Raw genomic sequence first — 20,000 nt, 5'->3', positions numbered from 1 at the left:
AAACAATAATAGACGTGATTCTTTTTATGTAACATTTAACTTAGCGAGCCAGCAAGCTGCCGGATGCCAGAGCTGAGCATGAGCCTGGAACATGTTATGAAACTCCAGAGGAAACCTTGGAAACAAAACAAATCATTAAAGTAGAACAGTGTCAGTTTGTTATTTCATCCATTCAACCAAAAGGGGGTTCAGACTTTTTAGGACTTTTAAGACTTATTAAGACTTTTTAAGGACCTGCAGATATCCTGGAAATGTCAGTAATGTGTCATTCATGTTTGGATAAAGAGGCTGAATTGTGGATATCTCTCTCTCACACACACACACACACACACACACACACACACACACACACACACACACACAGAGAGCAGTTCAAGCTCTTCCCTGCTCTATAATAAGATCCTCCACAGGAAGTTGAACCCGACCAAGTTCCTGTCCCCTGCTGCCTCTATCTCTCTCTGTGTGTGTGTGTGTGTGTGTGTGTGTGTGTGTGTGTGTGTGTGTGTGTGTGTGAGATCATCCCAGCAAAGTCTGTCCTATATACAGTATAGCAGGGGTTGTGGGTTCGATTCCCACCGGGCCACGCTGAAAATGAATCTAGTCCCAGTGTGTTGAAGTTTGGGATGAAACCGTCCACTAAATGGGTGTTAAATGCGCGTTAGATGTTACAACACACACACACACACACACACACACACACACACACACACACACACACACACACACACACACACACACACACACACACACACACACACACAGACGTACGATTTGACGTATTTGATGGGCGGCGTTCCCTTGTCGTCTATGAAGCGGTAGTTCGTCTCGATGACCTCCTTGGTCTTCCCCGTCTCCTCGAACGCCAACTTCATCTCTATACTGACAAACTTACAGACTGAGAGAGAGAGAGAGAGAGAGAGGGAGAGAGAGAAAGTTGAGGAGATCAGGTGTCACATGTCAGTTGTGTTAGAAAGAGGAAGTAGGTCTATTTACCGGTCGTGAATTATTAATGGGAAAACAGAACTGGGGACATAAAAACCGGAAACAACAGATTATTTAGAGTCAACAGGCCGCCATGTTTCACTTCTGCCTTCTCTCTCTCTCTCTCTCTCTCTCTCTCTGACTGCTAAGAAAAGAAAGTACAGTCAAGCTGCATTCATACCTACAGACCTGTCTTTATTTCAGGACATTTTGTTGTTAAAAACTTCAAATGTACACTTTGTTGTCCGTTCAGCCTGCAGTGATCTGGGCTGTAATGGAAGACGAACCCACTAGTGCTGAAACTATGAGTCCATTAATCCATTAGTCAGTAAACATCATCATTTATCATATAAGATTTGCTGCTTTTCTTTGTTTCATATCATTATAAAATCAATATTTTGTTTTTTTTTTGGCTGCTGGTCAGACTAAGTGAGACATTTGAAGAATCACTTTGGGCTCTGGTAACTTGTGATGGGCATTTGTCATTATTTTTGACATTTTATAGACAAAATAATTGATTAATCAAAAAAAGTAATCGATCGATAATGAAAATAATAATTAGTTGCAGCCCTAAATCCCACCTAAATTCAATTTCCTCATTTGCCAACCTTTTTTTTTTAGACTGATATAAATCTTTATGGCATTAATTCATAGTGTACATCCTATTAAGCAGCATTAAACTGAGCTGAGTCATATGAGGTGAGAGCACTTTTTTGGTCACAAATGTAAACCTGGAAAGTATACATACTTACTATACACATGTTCATTCTGTATATACTATACACCATACACTATACTGTTTATACTATATATATCTTGCATTTCATATCCACTGTTCATACTGTTATTCACCTGTTATTTATCTTAGCACACTCATACTACTCCTTACAGTTTATTCTATTTATATACTTAGTGTATTCATACCACTCTGTTCATACTGTATATATCTTCACACATTCATACTACCCTTACAGCTTATTCTAGGTATATATTATTTACTTTTACTGCTTCCTTTGCACTTCTGGTTAGATGCTAAACTGCATTTCATTATCTTAGTACTTGTACTCTGTGCAATGACAATAAAGTTGAATCTAATCTACTCTAATCTAATCTAAAAAACAGAGCTGTATCTCAGTAGAGAAGGAAACCACAACATGAAACCGTATTTAAGACTTCAGGACTGTATTTACCTGCAATTAGTGCCGACCAAGGCCTTGAATTTAGTCAAATCTATTAAATATTTGCCTAAAAAGACATGTTAAGGACCTGTAGACACCCTGTTAGTTCAGTTTATGGATATGAAATCAGGGTTCATTCTGAATTTGCTACTCTTGCATCCAAACCTAGCAATAAACATCCTTCATCATGACATAACTGCAGCGGTTTCCAAGCTATTTCGTATCAAAGCCCCCCAAAATAGCTTCATATTAGCCCACAAACCCAACATTTGATAACATTTTGTCTTAAGGAAGCCTATCAGAGAGGATGCTGTTTGATATGACTTAGTACAGAAGTGTCTGTGCAGTAAAATGGGAGGATACAGTGAAAGCTAGGAACAAAACAGTCAAATTCACACATTATCTCACCGTGCTAACCTCTACGGATTGAAATTAAACTATTCCTCATTTTGCCGGGGACCCCTGGAGCCCCTTAAAGGACCCCTGGAGGCCCCCGGACCCCGTTTTGGGAGCCGAATGGCACCGTTACCTTCACATTTGTTAGGAAGATGAACCCAGTCTTCGTCTCCCTCCTGCTTCTGCGCCGCTTTAACCGACGAGTTCAGCAGGAAAACCGTCAGACACGCCGCTAAAATCATCTTGTATGTTTTATTTAACGATCTATCTATCTGTAGCTGTTGTTTTTCGACTTTAAAAGGCCTGTCGCGGACCGTTACGTTTCTTTTTTTACATGCCTCTCCGACAGTCGCTTTGAATCCACTACTACAGCTGCTGGCTGCTAGTTCTGGAGAGCTTCACTCACTTCCGCGTTGGGCGCACGACGCACGCGACGCTCTGGGCCAATCGGAGAGGGAGAAGTGGCAGCCAGTGGACCAATGGGAGGCGGCGGAGGAGGAGGCGAGCGCTCACTGTTTACACCAGAGAGGGGGAAAATGCAGCGAGGACTCACTCTGCCCCCTTTTTTTTTTTTTTTTTTTTCGACAGCCCAAGCAAGTGGAAGTAAATTCATTTTCTCCATAGACAGTTCAGAAAATGCTCATATAAAGACTTTTAAGCTTTGAACCGATCCAACCAGCTTCCAACTGAAACATAAGTTTTAAATAAGTAAGTACGGAAGCCCATTAAGGACATATGCTCATACATTTTATTTACACAGTTTTCCCGTCATAACAAGTTAATTTTCTTTGTTTTGTTTTGTTTTTTTTGTCAGATATCAAATTAATTATGTCATTATCCCAGGATAACAAAATGTTATCCAGAGATAATAAGATAAGTTCTCAGAATGTGTTATCTCGAGATAATGAGAAAATTATGTTGAGATCTTGGGATAACAAGATCTGGAGATAATAAGCTAATTTTGAGATAATCTGTTTGGAGCTAACATCCTAAAGGAAAGCAAATTATTCAAAACCCAAACCAATGCTGGTCTTTGGTACCAGGTGATGTCACCACCCGTTGTATTTTATAGAGGACGACATCATCTGGCACCAAAGATCAGCCAATAGCAGATGGTCATTTCAGTAACATGCTTTTTACCATTAGGCTGTACACCCATTTGGATTTGGGGTTTAGTTACTTCTAGTTACATTTACACTACTGAGCGACTCCTCTTCTCAATACACCATCTTTGGCTTCAGTGTTACCAGCTGTGTTGCAATTTCTAATTACATCCAACAGAGGGAGCCAGATACTCAAAGTTTTGTTATGGGCTGAGTGGATAAAACACACCGATCACTTCCCATATAATCCTTTAACATTCAGAATATCAGATGGATTTTACTGAGGTGGAACATTTTATCTGATTTATTTAAGAATTTCCACGTGTTTTACGAATAAGCTTCTATCTATCTATCTATCTATCTATCTATCTATCTATCTATCTATCTATCTATCTAACACTACTACTACTAATAATAATAATATTGATACAGTGATTCAGGGACTACAGATGAAAATTTGCGTTTTTGCTAACTCTAGGAGAGTGGATGTAATTGCCCTTTGTCCCTGTTAAATAAACGAATAAATAAACAAATACTTTGACAATCCCCTTTATTGATTGATAGGAGTGAAACACAGGGACTCTCTACCAGCTCCAGCTGTTCTGTAGCTCAGCCTGACCTCTGACCTCTGACCTCCTGTAGTGGAGAGGGGAAAGAGAAAAGAGAATTTCCCTTCACGGATCAATAAAGTATCACATCACATTACAGGTAACATTTAGTCCGATTACCTTATTACCTCCTTCGTTATGGCTCGTGTGTGTGTGTGTGTGTGTGTGTGTGTGTGTGTGTGTACGGTCCATTCACAGAGCCATATTGTCACTGCGTGTCTGATATGTCAAGGTTAGGCTGTTGCCAACGGTGACGCATACGCTGACATTTGATTGGATCGGGGTCACTGGACACGAGTGTTTAGCCAATAGCCTTGGAACAGCTGTGGTGTGTGTATGTGTGTGTGTGTGTGTGTGTGTGTGTGTGTGTGAGAGAGAGAGAGAGAGAGAGAGAGAGAGAGAGAGAGAGAGAAAATGAGAGAAAATGAGAGAGTAAGAAAGAGAATATAAAACACAGGAGAAAGAGAGAGAGAATTTAGAATTTAAAAGTAACCTTTATTAACAAGTGTATGTATCACTTGAATTGTGTTGTTTTGTTTGTTTTATTCTGATTGTTTTGTTTTGAATGTTTTATTTTTGTTTGATTTGATTGATTTGATCGCGTTGTGTATCGTGAACACTGGGGCGGAAAGTTGGAATATTTATGTCTAACATTAAGTTTATCGATAAAATATAAAAATAGGGGGTAGGACTTGATGAGTATTCACTTCTTCCTACTCCTTTTCGGACATTAAATATTTATTTAGGGTGTTTATTGAGAGTTTGCTGTATATGTTTGTTGTTAATTTTATTGGTTATATTTGTTTTGTTTTTCTCACTTATTTTTTTTACGTTAAAATTTTTTTTTTACGTTTTTATGTTCAAAATGAAAAACTAATCTAATCTAATCTATCACTGAGCATGAGAATTTGCCTTTATCAGCATCAGATCTGTTACATATTCTGCTTTTATGGGTAAAGTTTCATCTAATCTAATGTAATTAGCCAGCAAACTGTATCGTTTTTTTATTTTATTTACTCCTTGCACTAAAAAGCCTGTCCAACTGTTCTCCAAATAATACACTCTAAAATGTCACAGATTTTTGAGGAACCTTCAGGTTCTCTTGTGAACCACAGGGGACCCAGGAAGCTTCCCTGAGGAACTCCTTCATCAAGAGTTCATGAACCCCCAACTCTGACTCTGGACTTCCATTAGTTTTGTCTCTACACGGGTGATATGCATGTGTTTGTATGTATATCACACGTTTGTATGTGCTCGCATGTGTATGACTGCATCTGTGTGTGTGTGTGTGTGTGTGTGTGTGTAAGAGAGAGAGAGAGAGAGAGATGTGCTCCTCAGCGAGATAAGAGTGTTTCTCAGTAGTTCAATAATAGTCCAGTGTTTCTAAGAGGTGCTTCAGTGTGCTGCAGCCTGCCAAGAGGACACACACACACACACACACACACACACACACAGATCACTGTGTGTCTCATAGCAGAACTTGACACTGAGTTGGTGGAGGGGTGGTTGATGTAGAGAGAGAGAGAGAGAGAGAGAGAGAGAGAGAGATGAAAGCTGGTTTTTATTCAGCATTCAGTGTCAGCCCACACACTGGGCAACCGAGGGCTTTGTTAAAAAACTCTCTCTCTCTCTCTATCACTGTAAATCTCTCTTTGCTTTAGTTCTCTCTACCATTCTCTCTCTTCAGCTGTTCCCTCAATAAAATAATAATGTATTGAGATTACATAGCAGGTGGTTGAAAAGCCCTCTCTCTCTCTCACACACACACACACACTTAACCAGTTAAACATTAAAAGAATCTCAAACAGAAAATGGGAGCTGTGATCAGATCATTTCTAAATGTTTTGTTATTAAATCTCTCTGCTCCTCTGGTCTGATCACACTGGGGTTTCCATGTGGTGTTTATAGACGATCAATGCTTTGGTGCACTTCACTGTAGTCTGGGTGATCAATAACTTATTGCACATTTTCTTACATTTTGGTATAAAATTTTCCTTCGACCGTCTCAGGCGATGGAGCTCCATGATGCTGCAGGATGAACTTCTCTTCATCTTCAGGACTCTGACTCTCTCTCTCTCTGTCTCCCTCCCTCTCTTGCCCTCTCTCTCTCTCCCTCTCTGTCTCTGACTCTTTCTCTCTTTCTCACTCTCCCTCTCTGTCTGTCTCGCTCCCTCTCTGCCCCGCCCCTCTCTCTCTCTTTCTCACTCTCTCTCCCTCTCTCTCTCTGTCTGTCTCTCTCCCTCTCTGCCCCCCCCCCCCCCTCTCTCTTTCTCACTCTCCCTCTCTGTCTGTCTCTCTCCCTCCCTCCCTCTCTCTCTCTGGCTCTCTTTCTCTCTCCCTCTCTCTCTCTCTTTCTCACTCTCCCTCTCGGTCTCTCTCTCCCCCTCCCTCTCTCTTTCTCACTCTCCCTCTCTGCTCCCCCCTCTCCTTCTCTGTCTGTCTCTCTCCCTCCCTCTCTCTGTCTCCCTCTCCCCCTCCCTCTCTCTCTCTGACTCTCTCTCTCTTTCTCTCTCCCTCTCTCTTTCTCACTCTCCCTCTCTGTCTGTCTCTCTCCCTCTCTGCTCCCCCCTCTCCCTCTCTGTCTGTCTCTCTCCCTCCCTCTCTCTGTCTCCCTCTCCCCCTCCCTCTCTCTCTCTGACTCTCTCTCTCTCTCTGGCTCTCTTTCTCTCTCACTCTCCCTCTCTGTCTCTCTCTCTCCCTGAATATCTTTCTGAAATCAGTTCAAAACAGTTTCCCAAGCTGTTTTAATATGAATTATTTTTTTTACCATAACAGGATATTGTGAAAATGTTGTGCTTGCTTGGATCGCTATGTTCCTTTGATACCTTCCTGTACTTTCTGGTGGATTTCCAACAGAAAGATCACCGACAGACTGAAGTCACAGATCACATGACTCATTCCTTCTGTAAAGGAGAAAGAAAATGATGAGAGAGAGCGGGAGAGGGAGGGAGAGAGAGAGACACAGAGAGGGAGAGACAGAGACAGAGAGAGGAAGAGAGAGAGGGAGAGAGACAGAGAGGGAGAGAGAGAGACACAGAGAGGGAGAGAGAGAGACACACAGAGAGGGAGAGAGAGAGACAGAGAGGGAGAGACAGAGAGGGAGAGGGAGAGAGACAGAGAGGGAGAGAGAGAGACACAGGGAGGGAGAGAGAGAGAGGGGGAGAGGGAGCGGGAGAGAGAGACAGAGAGAGAGAGGGAGAGGGAGAGAGAGAGAGGTGGAGAGAGGGAGAGAGAGACAGAGAGGGAGACAGAGAGAGAGAGAGAGGGAGAGAGACAGAGAGAGGAAGGGAGAGAGACAGAGAGGGAGAGAGAGGGAGAAAGACAGAGAGAGACAGAGAGGGGGAGAGAGAGACACAGAGAGGGAGAGAGAAAGAGGGAGAGAGAGGGAGAGACACAGACAGAGAGAGAGAGGGAGAGAAAGAGAGAGAGGGGGAGAGAGAGAGAGAGAGAGAGAGAGAGAGAGGGACAGAGAGAGAGAGCGAGAGAGAGAGAGAGAGAGAGAGTGGGCTGAATACATACAGACAGGACCCAGCCAGTTTTGTAAGGATGCCTTTAATAAAGAGTCAACAACGTGCGCTAGCCGTCCGCTTCTAGAAAAATAACACAGTCATACATTCATCCATGTGGAAATCCAGAAAACAAACAGAAACAAGGACAGGTTTTATTTTTAAAGCTCAAAATCCCTTTTTAAGGTGAGAGGGGGAAACCTGAATGATGGTGTGTGTGTGTGTGTGTGTGCGATGTGTGTGTGTGTGTGTCACTGTGTGTTCATGTGTGTTTGTGTGTTATTGATGAGTAGCCATGTCAAATATTTTAGCCCTTTCTTAAATTTTACGCATTTTACACAATACACACGTTTTTTTTACTGTCCCATAACAGAAACTGACCATAATCTATCTGCAGGTGTTTGATAGAGTTATTGATCGATACCGATGACTCATCGATCACTCGGCCGGCTGCTGAGGCTTCTGCTTTTCAAAACTCATTTCTGACCCGTTTTGTTGAGAATTTGTTGAGATTCCACCAGTTGTTTTTTTTTCCCCTAATATGACTCTACTTTTCAAAGTCATTGAAAAGTATTTGAATTTGATGTTTAAGTGACTGTGAACCCTGTTTTAACACAAAACTCGTTTCTATCCAAGGAAGCTCAGTCCATTGGTTTCAATGTGGAAAGTGTGTGTGTTTGTGTGTATCTGTAGTGTGTGTGTGTGTGTGTATCTGTGTAGGGACAGTGATGTTAGTGTATGTTTGTATTGGTATCTGTGTGGTGTGTGTTTGTTTACTGCTTGTGTGATTCTATGGAGTGTATGTGTAGCCGCAGTGTGTGTGTGTGTGTGTGTGTGTGTGTGTGTACATACTGTGTATAAGTGTGTGTGTGCCTCAGCAGGTGGTCTGCTTCAGCCTTTTCTCAAGGATTTAATGATTCAGCATCATGCTGTAAAGGCCACTTCTCTCTCTATTCTTTTTAACCTCTCTCTCTCTCTCTATCTCTCCTTCTCTCTCTCTCTCTACCTGCCTCTTTAGCTCTCTTCATTTTTTTCCCACCGGATACAACTAAGACTACACTGCTGCTTACCTCATCTGTGTATCTCAGTATCTCTCTCTCTCTCTCGCTCTATCTCTGTCACACACACACACACACACACACACACACACACACACACAACACAAACCTTAGATCTATAGCAGTGGACAAGCCTATCTTCGTACGTTGCCTTGGAGGCAGAGTGGAATCACACAGGACTATTAGAACTGACCGTGTGTGTGTGTGTGTGTGTGTGTGTGTGTGTGTGTGTGTGTGTGTGTGTGATTCACATTACAGAAATCACACAGGGTTATTAGAGTGGACTGGAGGCTGCAGCCGCCTCAAACAAATAATTTAGAGATAAACCTGCAGCTGATCAGACTATGTGTGTGTGTGTGTCTATGTGTGTGTATCTATGTGTGTAGCTATGTGTGTATGTATGTGTGTGTGTGTGCGTTGAATAATGCATGAGATGAGCCTCATGCCTTCTTCTCCCTCAAGGAACAACACCCTCTATTACTATCAAAGTGTATTCTGTGTGTGTGTGTGTGTGTGTGTGTGTGTGAGAGAGAGTGTTGTGTGTGTGTGTGTGTGTGTTGTCCCATCTGTCCCTAGGGAAGACATATCTTCCTCAATAATGCTCTCTTTGCTTCTCTGTCACATGTAGTCTCTCTCTCTCTCTCTCTCTCTCTCACTCACACACACACACACACACACTCAGGACCAAAAGCTTCTTCACCAGTAGGCACAACACACTCACGGAAACACACACCCAAACAACTACACACACACACACACACACACACACCATCTATTTCCCAATATACCTTCAAACAGCCATAACTATCCTAACATTAATCAATCCATTGATCCACACACACACACACACACACGCATGCACACACACACACACACACACACACACACACACACACACACACACACACACACACACACACACACACACACCAAGCCTCCTCCTCAGCAGCCATATACAATTCAATTCAATCAACGCTAAACAGAATTGATCATTGATCGTGCCTGGATCAATAATCCCTGGATGACCCCCCCCCCCTCCCCCAGCAGGTTAAACAGGCCCAGGGGGGATCAGACAGGGATTACAGATATTGATCCGTCACAGTGATTGATTATCAGCCCCTGTGTGTTTCTCTGTTTCTGCTGCTGCCTGATAGAATGTTTGGCCTTTACAGTCCCTTATTACATATTTAGGTAGGTGTGTGTGTGTGTGTGTGTGTGTGTGTACATCCGTGTGTGTGTGTTCGGCTGGGCTGGGTGACAGGACAAGGCTAAAGCAGTCTGATCGATAAAAACAGCCTTCAATCGATCAATACTCCTCTGTCCTCTGTTCCCACCTTGACATTTATAAACAGTGTGTCTGATTTCAGACAGGGTTCAATCAAAAAGTCACAATCAATAACAAATAGAATTGATCCTGTTCTGTTTTCATTTCACGGTGCAACACACACCATTCAAATGGCTTCAGTTAGACATTAGATTGTTGTAAGTACATTATGTAGTAGGGAGATTTTCATCAAGTACCTACACAGTAATACTGAGTACTTCCAGTACTTTTCCAGTAAGATAATCAAACCATCCGATTGGTTAAATACTAATAATATTGTCTATATTTTGGGTGGATGCGTCCTTTAACTCTTTTGCTTCAATCCAACCGATCAATTTCCTAACCAGACTCCTGTCACATACCCCATACTGCCTGTCATGGCAGTCGATCACTCTGATTGATTATCAGACCCTGTGGCGCGGTGCATGTTTGGCACTGCGCGGCCTTTATTATGGGGTGGTGACGCGCAGGCTGGTTGCCGTGGTAACCTCAAGGTATCAGGCCTTTGCGTTGACTTGTGTATCTGCTGTCAGAGTGAAAATGTCAACGTTTGAGAAGCTGAGAAAAGTTTTAGGTTGTTTTCAGCTTGGCCATCAATCATTTCTGAGTTCACCCAATGAGGTTTGAAAGGATTTTATAAACACTAGGATGGTAGAATTTTTCTCTTTCTCAACCCAAAGAAGAACATGTAATCTTTCAAATGAAGTGAAAACATGAAACATCACTAAAATGACAAGTTCCCAGGTTTTCACAAAACAGCGATATGGTACTGCTGCATCGTTGCTCTGCTTCTGAAAAGTTGAGAAATGTCTAATTTTGTTCCATTTTCCAGAGAGGCTCGTCTGGTGTTCTGTGACAGTTTGCCTATTCAGCTCTATCTGTGACATTTGGAAAAGAACAGGCTGCAGTAGCCGCAGGACAGATACAGGATGGGAAACTTTTTTGACAGCTGCCGCTGTATAGTTTTGAGTTACGGGAAGAAAACACTTCTACCTTTCCTCACTGACTCTTTTCTCTTTGCCTTGCACTTCTCTGTCAGACACGATCATTCGAGGGAAACAGGATCATTTGTTCCATCTATGGCTCTACTTACTTGTGTTGCTTGTAACGTTGATCTAAGAACTGAAGCTTATGTGAGCCACTTACAAGCTAAATAACTAAAATGTAAACGTAATGTACGTATCAGGGATTTCACGACAACCGAAGACTATCCTGTGGTTTAACGGGCCAATACTACTAGTTTACATGTGCTTTTACTTTAAGAACCAATGCATGTTTTTACAGTAATCAATAAACTCCCAGGTCCCCATCCTCTCCTGTCTCTTGCTTATTACCGGGTGTGAGACGAGTCCCCGAGGTCATTGATCAAACCGCTGATTTATTAGGAGCCTGGAGCCTTGCAGAGGGCTGCAGGATGCTTTAAATAATGTAAAGTGGGGAACGCATCTTGTTTCCCTTTTCCCAACAGTAGAACTTTCAGGTTGTTGCTGAGCCAAATCTTAACATCTCTTCTGTATACTTCTAAAACTTTGTAATGCTAATAGATTGGTAGCGTCGATAGCCACTTACCAGCACCCTGCAAGTAAATGAATGGGCTTTATAAGTCTACAGGGGGGAATTAGCATATTTTTGTTAGCCTGTGATGAACTTAGCCTGGTCATCTTTTACATATTTGTCTTTCCCCACTGTCAACAGATTGTAAAATATAAAACTGTGTAATGCTAACGGGTATGAAGCTAGACCGGTAGCATCTATAGCTAGTTAGCTTCACCCTGCAGATACATGAAGAGGCTTTATGGGTGTACAAGGGAGAATTAGCATATTTTTGTTAGCTTCTAGTGAAGTTAGCCATGTCGACTTTAATATATCTGTCTGTCTCTTTTGTTAATAGGTTGTAAAATGGTAAGAATTGATCACTTTCAAACATTCACAGGCAAAAAGAGGTTCTGTTCGACTGCTGCTGTTTGTGCCATGTAACTTTAGTGCCTTGATCTATTGATTTATCGCATATTTTTGTTTACTTTTATGTAGTTTTACATAGTTGGTTTTATACAGGGTAATTTTTTATACGCTATGTATTTTTATGCTAGTTTTTATGCAAATGCGATGTCATGTAAAGTGTCTTTGAGTAACCTGAAAAGCTCTATACAAATAAAAATATATATTATTAAAAACAGGGATCGTCGCCATCGCTGGCCACGCAGCTGTACCCCCGCGTGTCGTAGGACGCCCCGACAGCGTCTGACTCCATTGTGTGGTCGTTTCTGGCTCTAGACGTGACATTATGATTATGGGATGTCGACAGAGCGATCGGGTCTCTATGGTTACACCTTGACATTTCGGGACGTTGATTCATCTGAGGTTTGAGGCTCCTGCCAGCGTCGCTGCCAAGACAGCTGGTGGTGAGGTCACGCTGGCAAGAGCCTGCCAGAGGGGTGTGTGTGTGTGTGTGTGTGTGTGTGTGTGTGCGTGTGTTGGAGATGGGGGCGAGTAATGTAGATTAAAAGATGAAGAAAAAAGAGAGAAAGACAGAGACCGACAGAAAGACAAAGAGAGAGACGGAGAGAGACAGAGAGCCAGCGAGAGGGAAAGAGAGGCAGAAAGAGTGAGAGAGCAAGTGATAGAGAAAGAGCAGGAGAGAGAGAGAGAGAGAGAGAGAGACAAAGAGAGAGAGTGCTGATGTCATACTGTTGAACAGGGAAAAATGGAGGACTCTTGAGAGATTGAATAAAGGGCAAAACATTTGGCCAGGAGCTACTCATCACTAGCTGATATTTGGAGAAAGTGTGTGTGTGTGTGTGTGTGTGTGTGTGTGTGTGTGTGTGTGTGTGTGTGTGTTGCAGGTACGGTGGTTTGATCGAACATGCATAATTCTCTACTTCATCGCTGACAGTCGTATTAACCAGAGTAAAATTAAACAGCCTCTGTTCATAGCAACCTTTTGAAGTCATTGCAACTGTAACTTCAAAAAAAAAAAAAAAAAAAAAAAAAAATCATGATGAAATTCAGGTGAAATTTCCCTTTAAAATAGATTTCCCAGATAGAAAGGCAAACCCAAAAAGACTTTTGCATCATCGCTTTCCCATCTGTTTTGCATTCATTCCCTTCTTTCTTCCGTTCCCTCCTCTCCTACCTTCCTTTGATCTTTCCTTCACTCCTCCCACTCTTCTTTTCACCTTTTCCTCGCTCCATTCCTTCCTTCCCTGCTTCCTCGCCTTTTCCCTTCCTTCTACCCTCACTTCCCTCCTTCATTCGTTCCTTCCCTCCTCCATCCTTTCCTCATTTTGTTCCTCCCTCTTTCCCTGCTTCCTTTGTCCTTCTTCATCCTTTCCTTCTCTCCTTTGCTTCCTTCTTTTTCCTCCAACCATCCCTCCATAACGTTTTTTTCATTCAGCTAATTTTTCCATTCGTGCAACTTTTCCATTTGTTTCTCCCTTCCTCTGCCATTCCCTCACTCCTCTCTTCTACCCATCCATCCGTCCATCCATCCCTCCTCATCCCACTATAAATTATATCACCATATGTTTTTATTCATCAGGTTTAGGTGTACTTATTAAGGAAGAGCTGAACGAGAAGCCAGGATATCGTAGGCAACTCAAATAGAAGCAAAGACAGTCAGTAGAAACCATAATAGTCATTATTATTATTAGAAGTCTCTTATTATTATTATTATCATTATTATTATTACTAGTGTAACTGTTATTAGGGTAAAACAGAGTTCCTTGGCCCTTGTATATGCAGAGAGAGAGGGGGCAGGCTATCGACAGCAGAGCAATGGTTCCATGCCATTCCGTTTCATTCCAGTGATTTGGTGGGAGATAAATCCATGACATTCCAATGATTTAAAGGGGAGATAATTCCATTTTGTTCCATTAATTTTTCTTTTTTTCAAGGGAAATTAATTCCATTTGAAATTAGTTCCATTTATTTCAAGGGAAATGAATTCCATTCTGTTCGATTTAAGGTAAGGGGAATCGATTCCATTGATTTTAAGGGGAGTTCCATTCCATTCCATTGATTTTAAGGGTAGTCAATTCGATTTTTATTCCGTTATTGATTTTAAGCGGGTTAAAGGGAAACATAACATCAGGAAAATATTGTTTGTGTCCAAAAACCAAACCGGGAATGGCACAAAGCACAAAGCTTTTTGAACGGTATTCCCCTTCTGGAGAGTCGTTTTGGCTCCCTGTAATTCCATAATGGTCATGCTTGTTTGAATCTCCTGGGGAAAAAAAAAACAGAATTCTGGGATTGGTGACATCACTGTCCTGTCCTTTCAAAACACCTCCCTCCCTCCTTCCTCTCTTGTGACATGCGCGACGAATTCTAGAATCCGTCCGGTTCTCTGAGTTGTTGAATTCTAGGATCGAGATTCCATTGCTGAATTCTAGAATACGTTCCATTCTCGGAAGTGTTGAATTCTAGAGTTACGGTTCCAATGGAGAATTCTAGAATCTGTTCCACTGTTGTAAATGTTGAATTCTAGAGTAAAGATTCCACTGGGAAATTCTAGAATACGTTCCATTCTAGGAAATATTGAATTCTAGAGCTAAGGGTCCATTGGGGAATTCTGGAATCCGTTGCGTTCGCGAAACTCTTAGAATTCCATTGTTGAATTCCAGATTCCATCCCGTTCTCAGGTCCTTCCAGCCCACTCTTTCGCTCCCCTCTCTCTTCCCTCTTCTCTCTTTTCACAGCATCCTCCTCTCTCGCACGAGCCGGTTTTCAAACAAACGAGGAAAACAGTCTTGTCGTACTTCTCTCCTATAGCTGCGTGGTGACCGAGTCCTCTATGACGTCACAGCTGTCCTCTATGACATCATCGCAGGGTCCCACCCACCCGCCCATCAGCATCACCCCTCCTGCCCTTCCCTCCGTCCCTCCTCCTCCTACCCCTCCGCCCTCGAAAACGTCCTCGCTGGAGTCCAGGAGGCGGGAGCTGGACTCGGAGATGTTGGAAGCACAGTGCAGGGATTGGCAGGGGCACGGGGGAGGGAGGGGCAACGTCAGGAGCGAGTCCCTCCCGTTGGTCCTCCGCGGGGAGAGGGCGGGGTTGTTGCCGTCGACCGAGCGGCGCCCCACCTCGTTCAGGTGAGTCTCGCTTCTGGTCACGTGACCGAGTCCGAACTCGTGACTCCCCAGGGGGCGGAGCAAGCCGTCGGAGATGGTGTAGGAGGGAGGGGACTGGACCAGGGGGAGGGGGAGGGGCATGGGCGGGGCTCTGCGCTGGGAGCGGGAGAACAGGTAGGAGAGGCGCTTGAAGGAGTCTGTCTTGGCCCGGGGGGCCGAGAGGCGCTGCAGGCGGCTCCTCGTGCGAGCGAGGGAGGAGGAGAATGAGGAGGAGAAGGATGAGGAGGAGGACGGGGAGGGGAGGGCAGTGGAGGACGGAGGGATGACGGTCGTCTTCAGCCCGTTGCTCTTTGGTTTTCCCTCCTCCTCCTCATCCTCTTCCTCCCCCCACCCCACCCCCTCCTCCATCTCCTCCTCTTCCTCCCCTGCGCCTCTCTCTACCTGGGTCAGTCCAGAAATGGAGCGCACCAGGGCGGAGACGCCGTATTTGGGCGTGGACTTGGCGTCGTCTTCCTGCTGAGTTATGAAGCTCACGCCCTTTGACTTTTGACCCCCTCCTCCTCCTCCTCCTCCTCCCCCTCCGGCGCTGCCGTCACCCGATTCGCTGTCGTCCTCCGAGGCCGCGGCCCCCTCGTCTCTCATTGGCTCGCTGGAGGAAGAGTAGTGTCGCCGGGGGGGACGCCGGTTGCCGAGGAGATCCAGGACCTCGTAGCGGAAACTGGAGATGTCCTGCTTCAACTCCTGGAGTGAAGAAGAGGGAGAGAAAGATAAAAGATGGAGCGAGAGAGAGAGAGAGAGAGAGAGAGAGAGAGAGAGAGAGAAGTGAAAGAGAGAAGGACAATGTTGTATAGTAAAAAAGTAAAAAAGAAGCTCAGATTTGTTCATGTATTCTCAACAAAATCTTCTATCATAGAGAAAGATCTATCATAAAGTGATTAACAGTACAACAAAGGGCATGTAAAAGTGAGAGAAAGCAATCACAGCACTGAGAAAAAGAACAATTACAAAATTAATCCAGTTAAGCCCTTTAAATTTTGACTAAAACCCACTTCCACTTAATTTTAATTTTGTTTTATGCCATCTTGAGTCCCGAATTTAATTAAACCAGATGCTTATCAGCAAAATGGCTGTAACATCTAGTAAAAGCTGGGTTTTGATATCAGGTCAAAGCTTATTCCTTTGACCAAGTTTCTTTCTTTTATTTGAAAGAAAGGAATATCTGACAATCGGGGGAAGACAGATTGTAAAAAACAGACGACAAGAAGAGGGTGAGGAGGGGAAGTGGACGAGTTTAACCGAGGACTGAATCACAGAGGAGGTGAAACATCAGTTTGTAGAGGTAGAGGGTGAAGAGGAGTGTAAGGACTCAGGAGAACAAAACGATAGAGGGGAGATCGGCAGAGAGAGAGAGAGATCGGGGTCAAGAGACATCCAGATAAGCACTCCGAGGAGAGAGAGAGAGGGAGAGAGAGGGGAGAGAGAATGGGTAACAGAATGAGTGGATAATGGAGAGAGAGAGAGGTGTTACTGAAGAGAGAGGGATGAGTAGAGGGAAAACACTCAGATATACTCAGCGATCTCTCTTTATCTCTCTCCTCTCTCTCTCTCTCTCTCTCTCTCTCACACACACACACACTGTTTCACACACTGTTTCTTCCAGATGTTCACTCTCTCTACCCGTCTCATTCACTAACTCAATCATTCACTCTCTCTCTCTCAGTCATACACACACAAACATTTTCTGTCTATGTCTTTCTTCATGATATTCAATTCAATTCAATTCAATTCAATTCAGTTCAATTCAATTCAATTCAATTCAGTTCAATCCAATTCAGTTCAATTCAAAGGCCTTTATTGGCACAGTAAGAGTTTCCTTGCATTACGTTGAAAAAAAAAAGAAAAAACTTAAATAATTGAATAATCAATCAAGAAAAAAACAGGTGCAACATTTAATAAACATGCTGAGGTGTAATGTGAATTTAATGTGATTTCACTTTCACGCTCTGCCAGTCTTTAGGTTACAGATGCTCACACACGTTATTTCTTTCTGTCTCTTTCTTTCTCATTCACACACACACGCACACACACGCACACACACACACACACACACACATTTTATGTATTGGGGCTGTAACAAACAGGGCTAGCATGTAAAAAAACCCTCAACAAAAAACAGATTCTTGGAGAAACTTGAATCATGTGTTGATGTGAGCTTCCAGTTTTCAGCCTCGGTGTGTTGTTTTGTGTTGTGTTATTTTTTCCCTCTAAGTTAAATGTGTGTTATATAATTATATTTTCAACAAAACATGCAGCATGTTGGGTCGCTGCTCAGCGTTGAAGCCTTGTGGGGGAACAACGCTTTGATTTTAGCTTCATTTTGATGTTAGCTTCATTTTAGCTGATGTTAGCTTCCTGTTCAAAGATATACATGCCAACACACACAAAATCACTCTGAGTTTTCCTCTTCTTCTTCTTCTTCTTTCTCTCTCTCTCTCTCTCAAATTCAAATTCAAAATGCTTTATTGGCATAAATGACAATGTCAGTGTTGCCAACAACAGCTTCAAATAATTACACATCCAGTGGAGAATGTGTCACTTATGAAATTAAAATCATGAAACGTAGAATTTACATTATGAATATCTTGTATATCTTGTAAATGTATTAAATTGAAATGTTTAACAGTTGTCTCTAACTCACTCTCTCTTGCTCTCTTTCTCTCTCTCTCTCTCTCTCACACACACACACACACACACACACACACACACACACACAGTGGTGGAATGTAACTAAGTGCATTTACTCAAGTACTGTACTTAAGTACAATTTAAAGGTACTTGTACTTTACTTGAGTATTTCCATTTCATACTACTTTATACTTCTACTCTACTACTACTACTTTTTACTCCACTACATTTATTTGACAGCTTTAGTTACTAGTTACTTTGCAGATTTAGATTATTAATACAAATTATAAATCAACTAATCAACTAATTATCATATATTTTTTATAGGTTATGCTACCCAGTAAAGTAATTAAAATTAGCTCCACCTTTACCAGCTGCAACATTAAAGTGATGAACACATTAATGCATCAATAATTATAGTCCAATAACATGATATATATGATTCTGAAATGGGCCATTCTGCATAATGACTACTTTTACTTACTACTTTAAGTATATTTTGATGCTAATACTTTTGTACTTTGAATGCAGGACTTTTACTTGTAACAAAGTATTTTTACACTGTGGTATTGCTACTTTTACTTAAGTCAAAGATCTGAATACTTCTTCCACCACTGCACACACACACACACACACACATGCACACGCACGCAGGAGTCTGACTGCAAAAACAAAGCCTCAAACCAAGCTATGAACCGAATAACTTCAACTCCGCAAACTCAGCTCCTGTAGTCGTTTAAAACATTATCACAGGCGACTCCTGCTCTTGTTTTCCTGCTCAGCATATGGCATCAGACCGCTCGGCACGTGGCGGAGCTCCTCAGGGAAACGCACTCTGATTTACTTCACTGTGCACCTGATGTTAGCGGCAAAAAAAAAAGCACACACTCCGCCCGCCTTCGACTCCTCGTCTCGCTCATAAATGCACACACACGCGCTCGCGGTGTGTGAAAGTGATTCGGTTCAATGTGCACCTGATGTTGTTTTTGCATTGAAAAAAAAACCCAAAGGAACATTCCAGTTCAAAGCCCCGGCTGTGCTCAGGAGGAGCCGGCGAACCGAAACACAAACTGATGCAGGACATGAACATTTACTGCTCAGAGGGGTCGGGAGGAGGGAAGAGAGTAACTAAGTACATTTACTCAAGTACTGTGCTTAAGTGTGATTTTGAGGTACTGACACTTTACTTGAGTATTTCCATTCTGTGAGACTTTCTACTTTTCCTCCACTACGTTTCTGAGGGAAATCTTGTACTTTGTACTCATTTACTACATTTATCTGTCAGTTACTAGTTAATTTGCAGAATAAGGTTTTACATTCAAAAAATAGGATAAGCTCATAAAATATGTTGCATTGTTAGAGTTGAAACTCCCCAACAGTATATGGAGCAGTTAGACCTTCAACATTAAAATACTTACGCTTCAATAATTCAACTCTCTGACAGAAGTAGTAAGTAAACTTTTGAATCCAGAACTTTTACTTTTAATGAAGGGAGAGAGAGGGATTATTTTTCATTTCATGGGGTCTTTAATGTTGTTTTCTCATTGAAAAACCCAGCGCAACATTTCACGACAGACTGAGTTGTGCAGGGCATTCGGCTGACAGACTGATGTGATTTACTGCTATCTGAAATCAATACAGAGATTGATTTCATACTTCTTGTTTATACGTTGAGTTTGAACACAAACGCTTTTTCAGAGAACTTCAAGCACGTGACAGAAATCTAACCAGGTGCAAACTTTTTCTTACTTACTTACTTACTTACTTTCTTTCTATCTCTTTTTTCATTATTCATGCTTTATTTATGCTTCAGTTGAAAGTTTCTCTCTCTCTCCCCCTCTCCCTCTCTCTCCCCCTCTCCCTCTCTCTCCCTCTCTCTCCTCCCTCTCTCTCCCTCTCCCCCCCTCTCTCTCTCTCCCTCCCCCCCCTCTCTCTCCCCCTCTCTCTCTCTCCTCCCTCTCACTCCCTCTCCCCCCTCTCTCTCTCTCCCTCTCCCCCCTCTCTCTCCCCCTCTCTCTCTCCTCCCTCTCTCTCCCTCTCCCCCCCTCTCTCTCTCTCCCTCTTCCCCTCTCTCTCTCCCTCTCTCTCTCC

General features: G+C 42.8%; 2 protein-coding genes across 2 annotated transcripts in view; both read right to left on the bottom strand.

Annotated features, from left to right (window-relative positions):
• LOC139639284 (protein canopy homolog 3-like) overlaps positions 1–2,906 on the bottom strand; it is a gene marked incomplete at its 3' end in the record, with an annotated part of 3,881 nt that extends 975 nt beyond the window's left edge. The window contains exons 1-2 of the mRNA XM_071513369.1: positions 2,689–2,906; positions 769–895 (exon numbers count right to left, since the gene is read on the bottom strand). Coding sequence (XP_071369470.1) covers positions 769–895; positions 2,689–2,797 — 236 coding nt within the window. The remainder of the gene's footprint in view (positions 1–768; positions 896–2,688) is intronic.
• Positions 2,907–14,918: 12,012 nt separating this feature from the next.
• Positions 14,919–20,000, bottom strand: part of LOC139639285 (short transient receptor potential channel 5-like) — a gene marked incomplete at its 5' end in the record, with an annotated part of 16,977 nt that continues 11,895 nt past the window's right edge. The window contains one exon of the mRNA XM_071513370.1: positions 14,919–15,965. Within this exon, the coding sequence (XP_071369471.1) occupies positions 14,919–15,965 (1,047 nt within the window). The remainder of the gene's footprint in view (positions 15,966–20,000) is intronic.

Source organism: Centroberyx affinis, unplaced genomic scaffold (genome assembly GCF_046629955.1).
Source record: "Centroberyx affinis isolate AG114_WGS23_722 - 3 ecotype Tasmania unplaced genomic scaffold, CSIRO-AGI_Caff_v1 ptg007042l_1, whole genome shotgun sequence".
Classification (NCBI taxonomy): domain Eukaryota; kingdom Metazoa; phylum Chordata; class Actinopteri; order Beryciformes; family Berycidae; genus Centroberyx; species Centroberyx affinis.
Note: the sequence above shows the minus strand (reverse complement) of the source record. Positions and strands in the feature narration are given on the sequence as shown.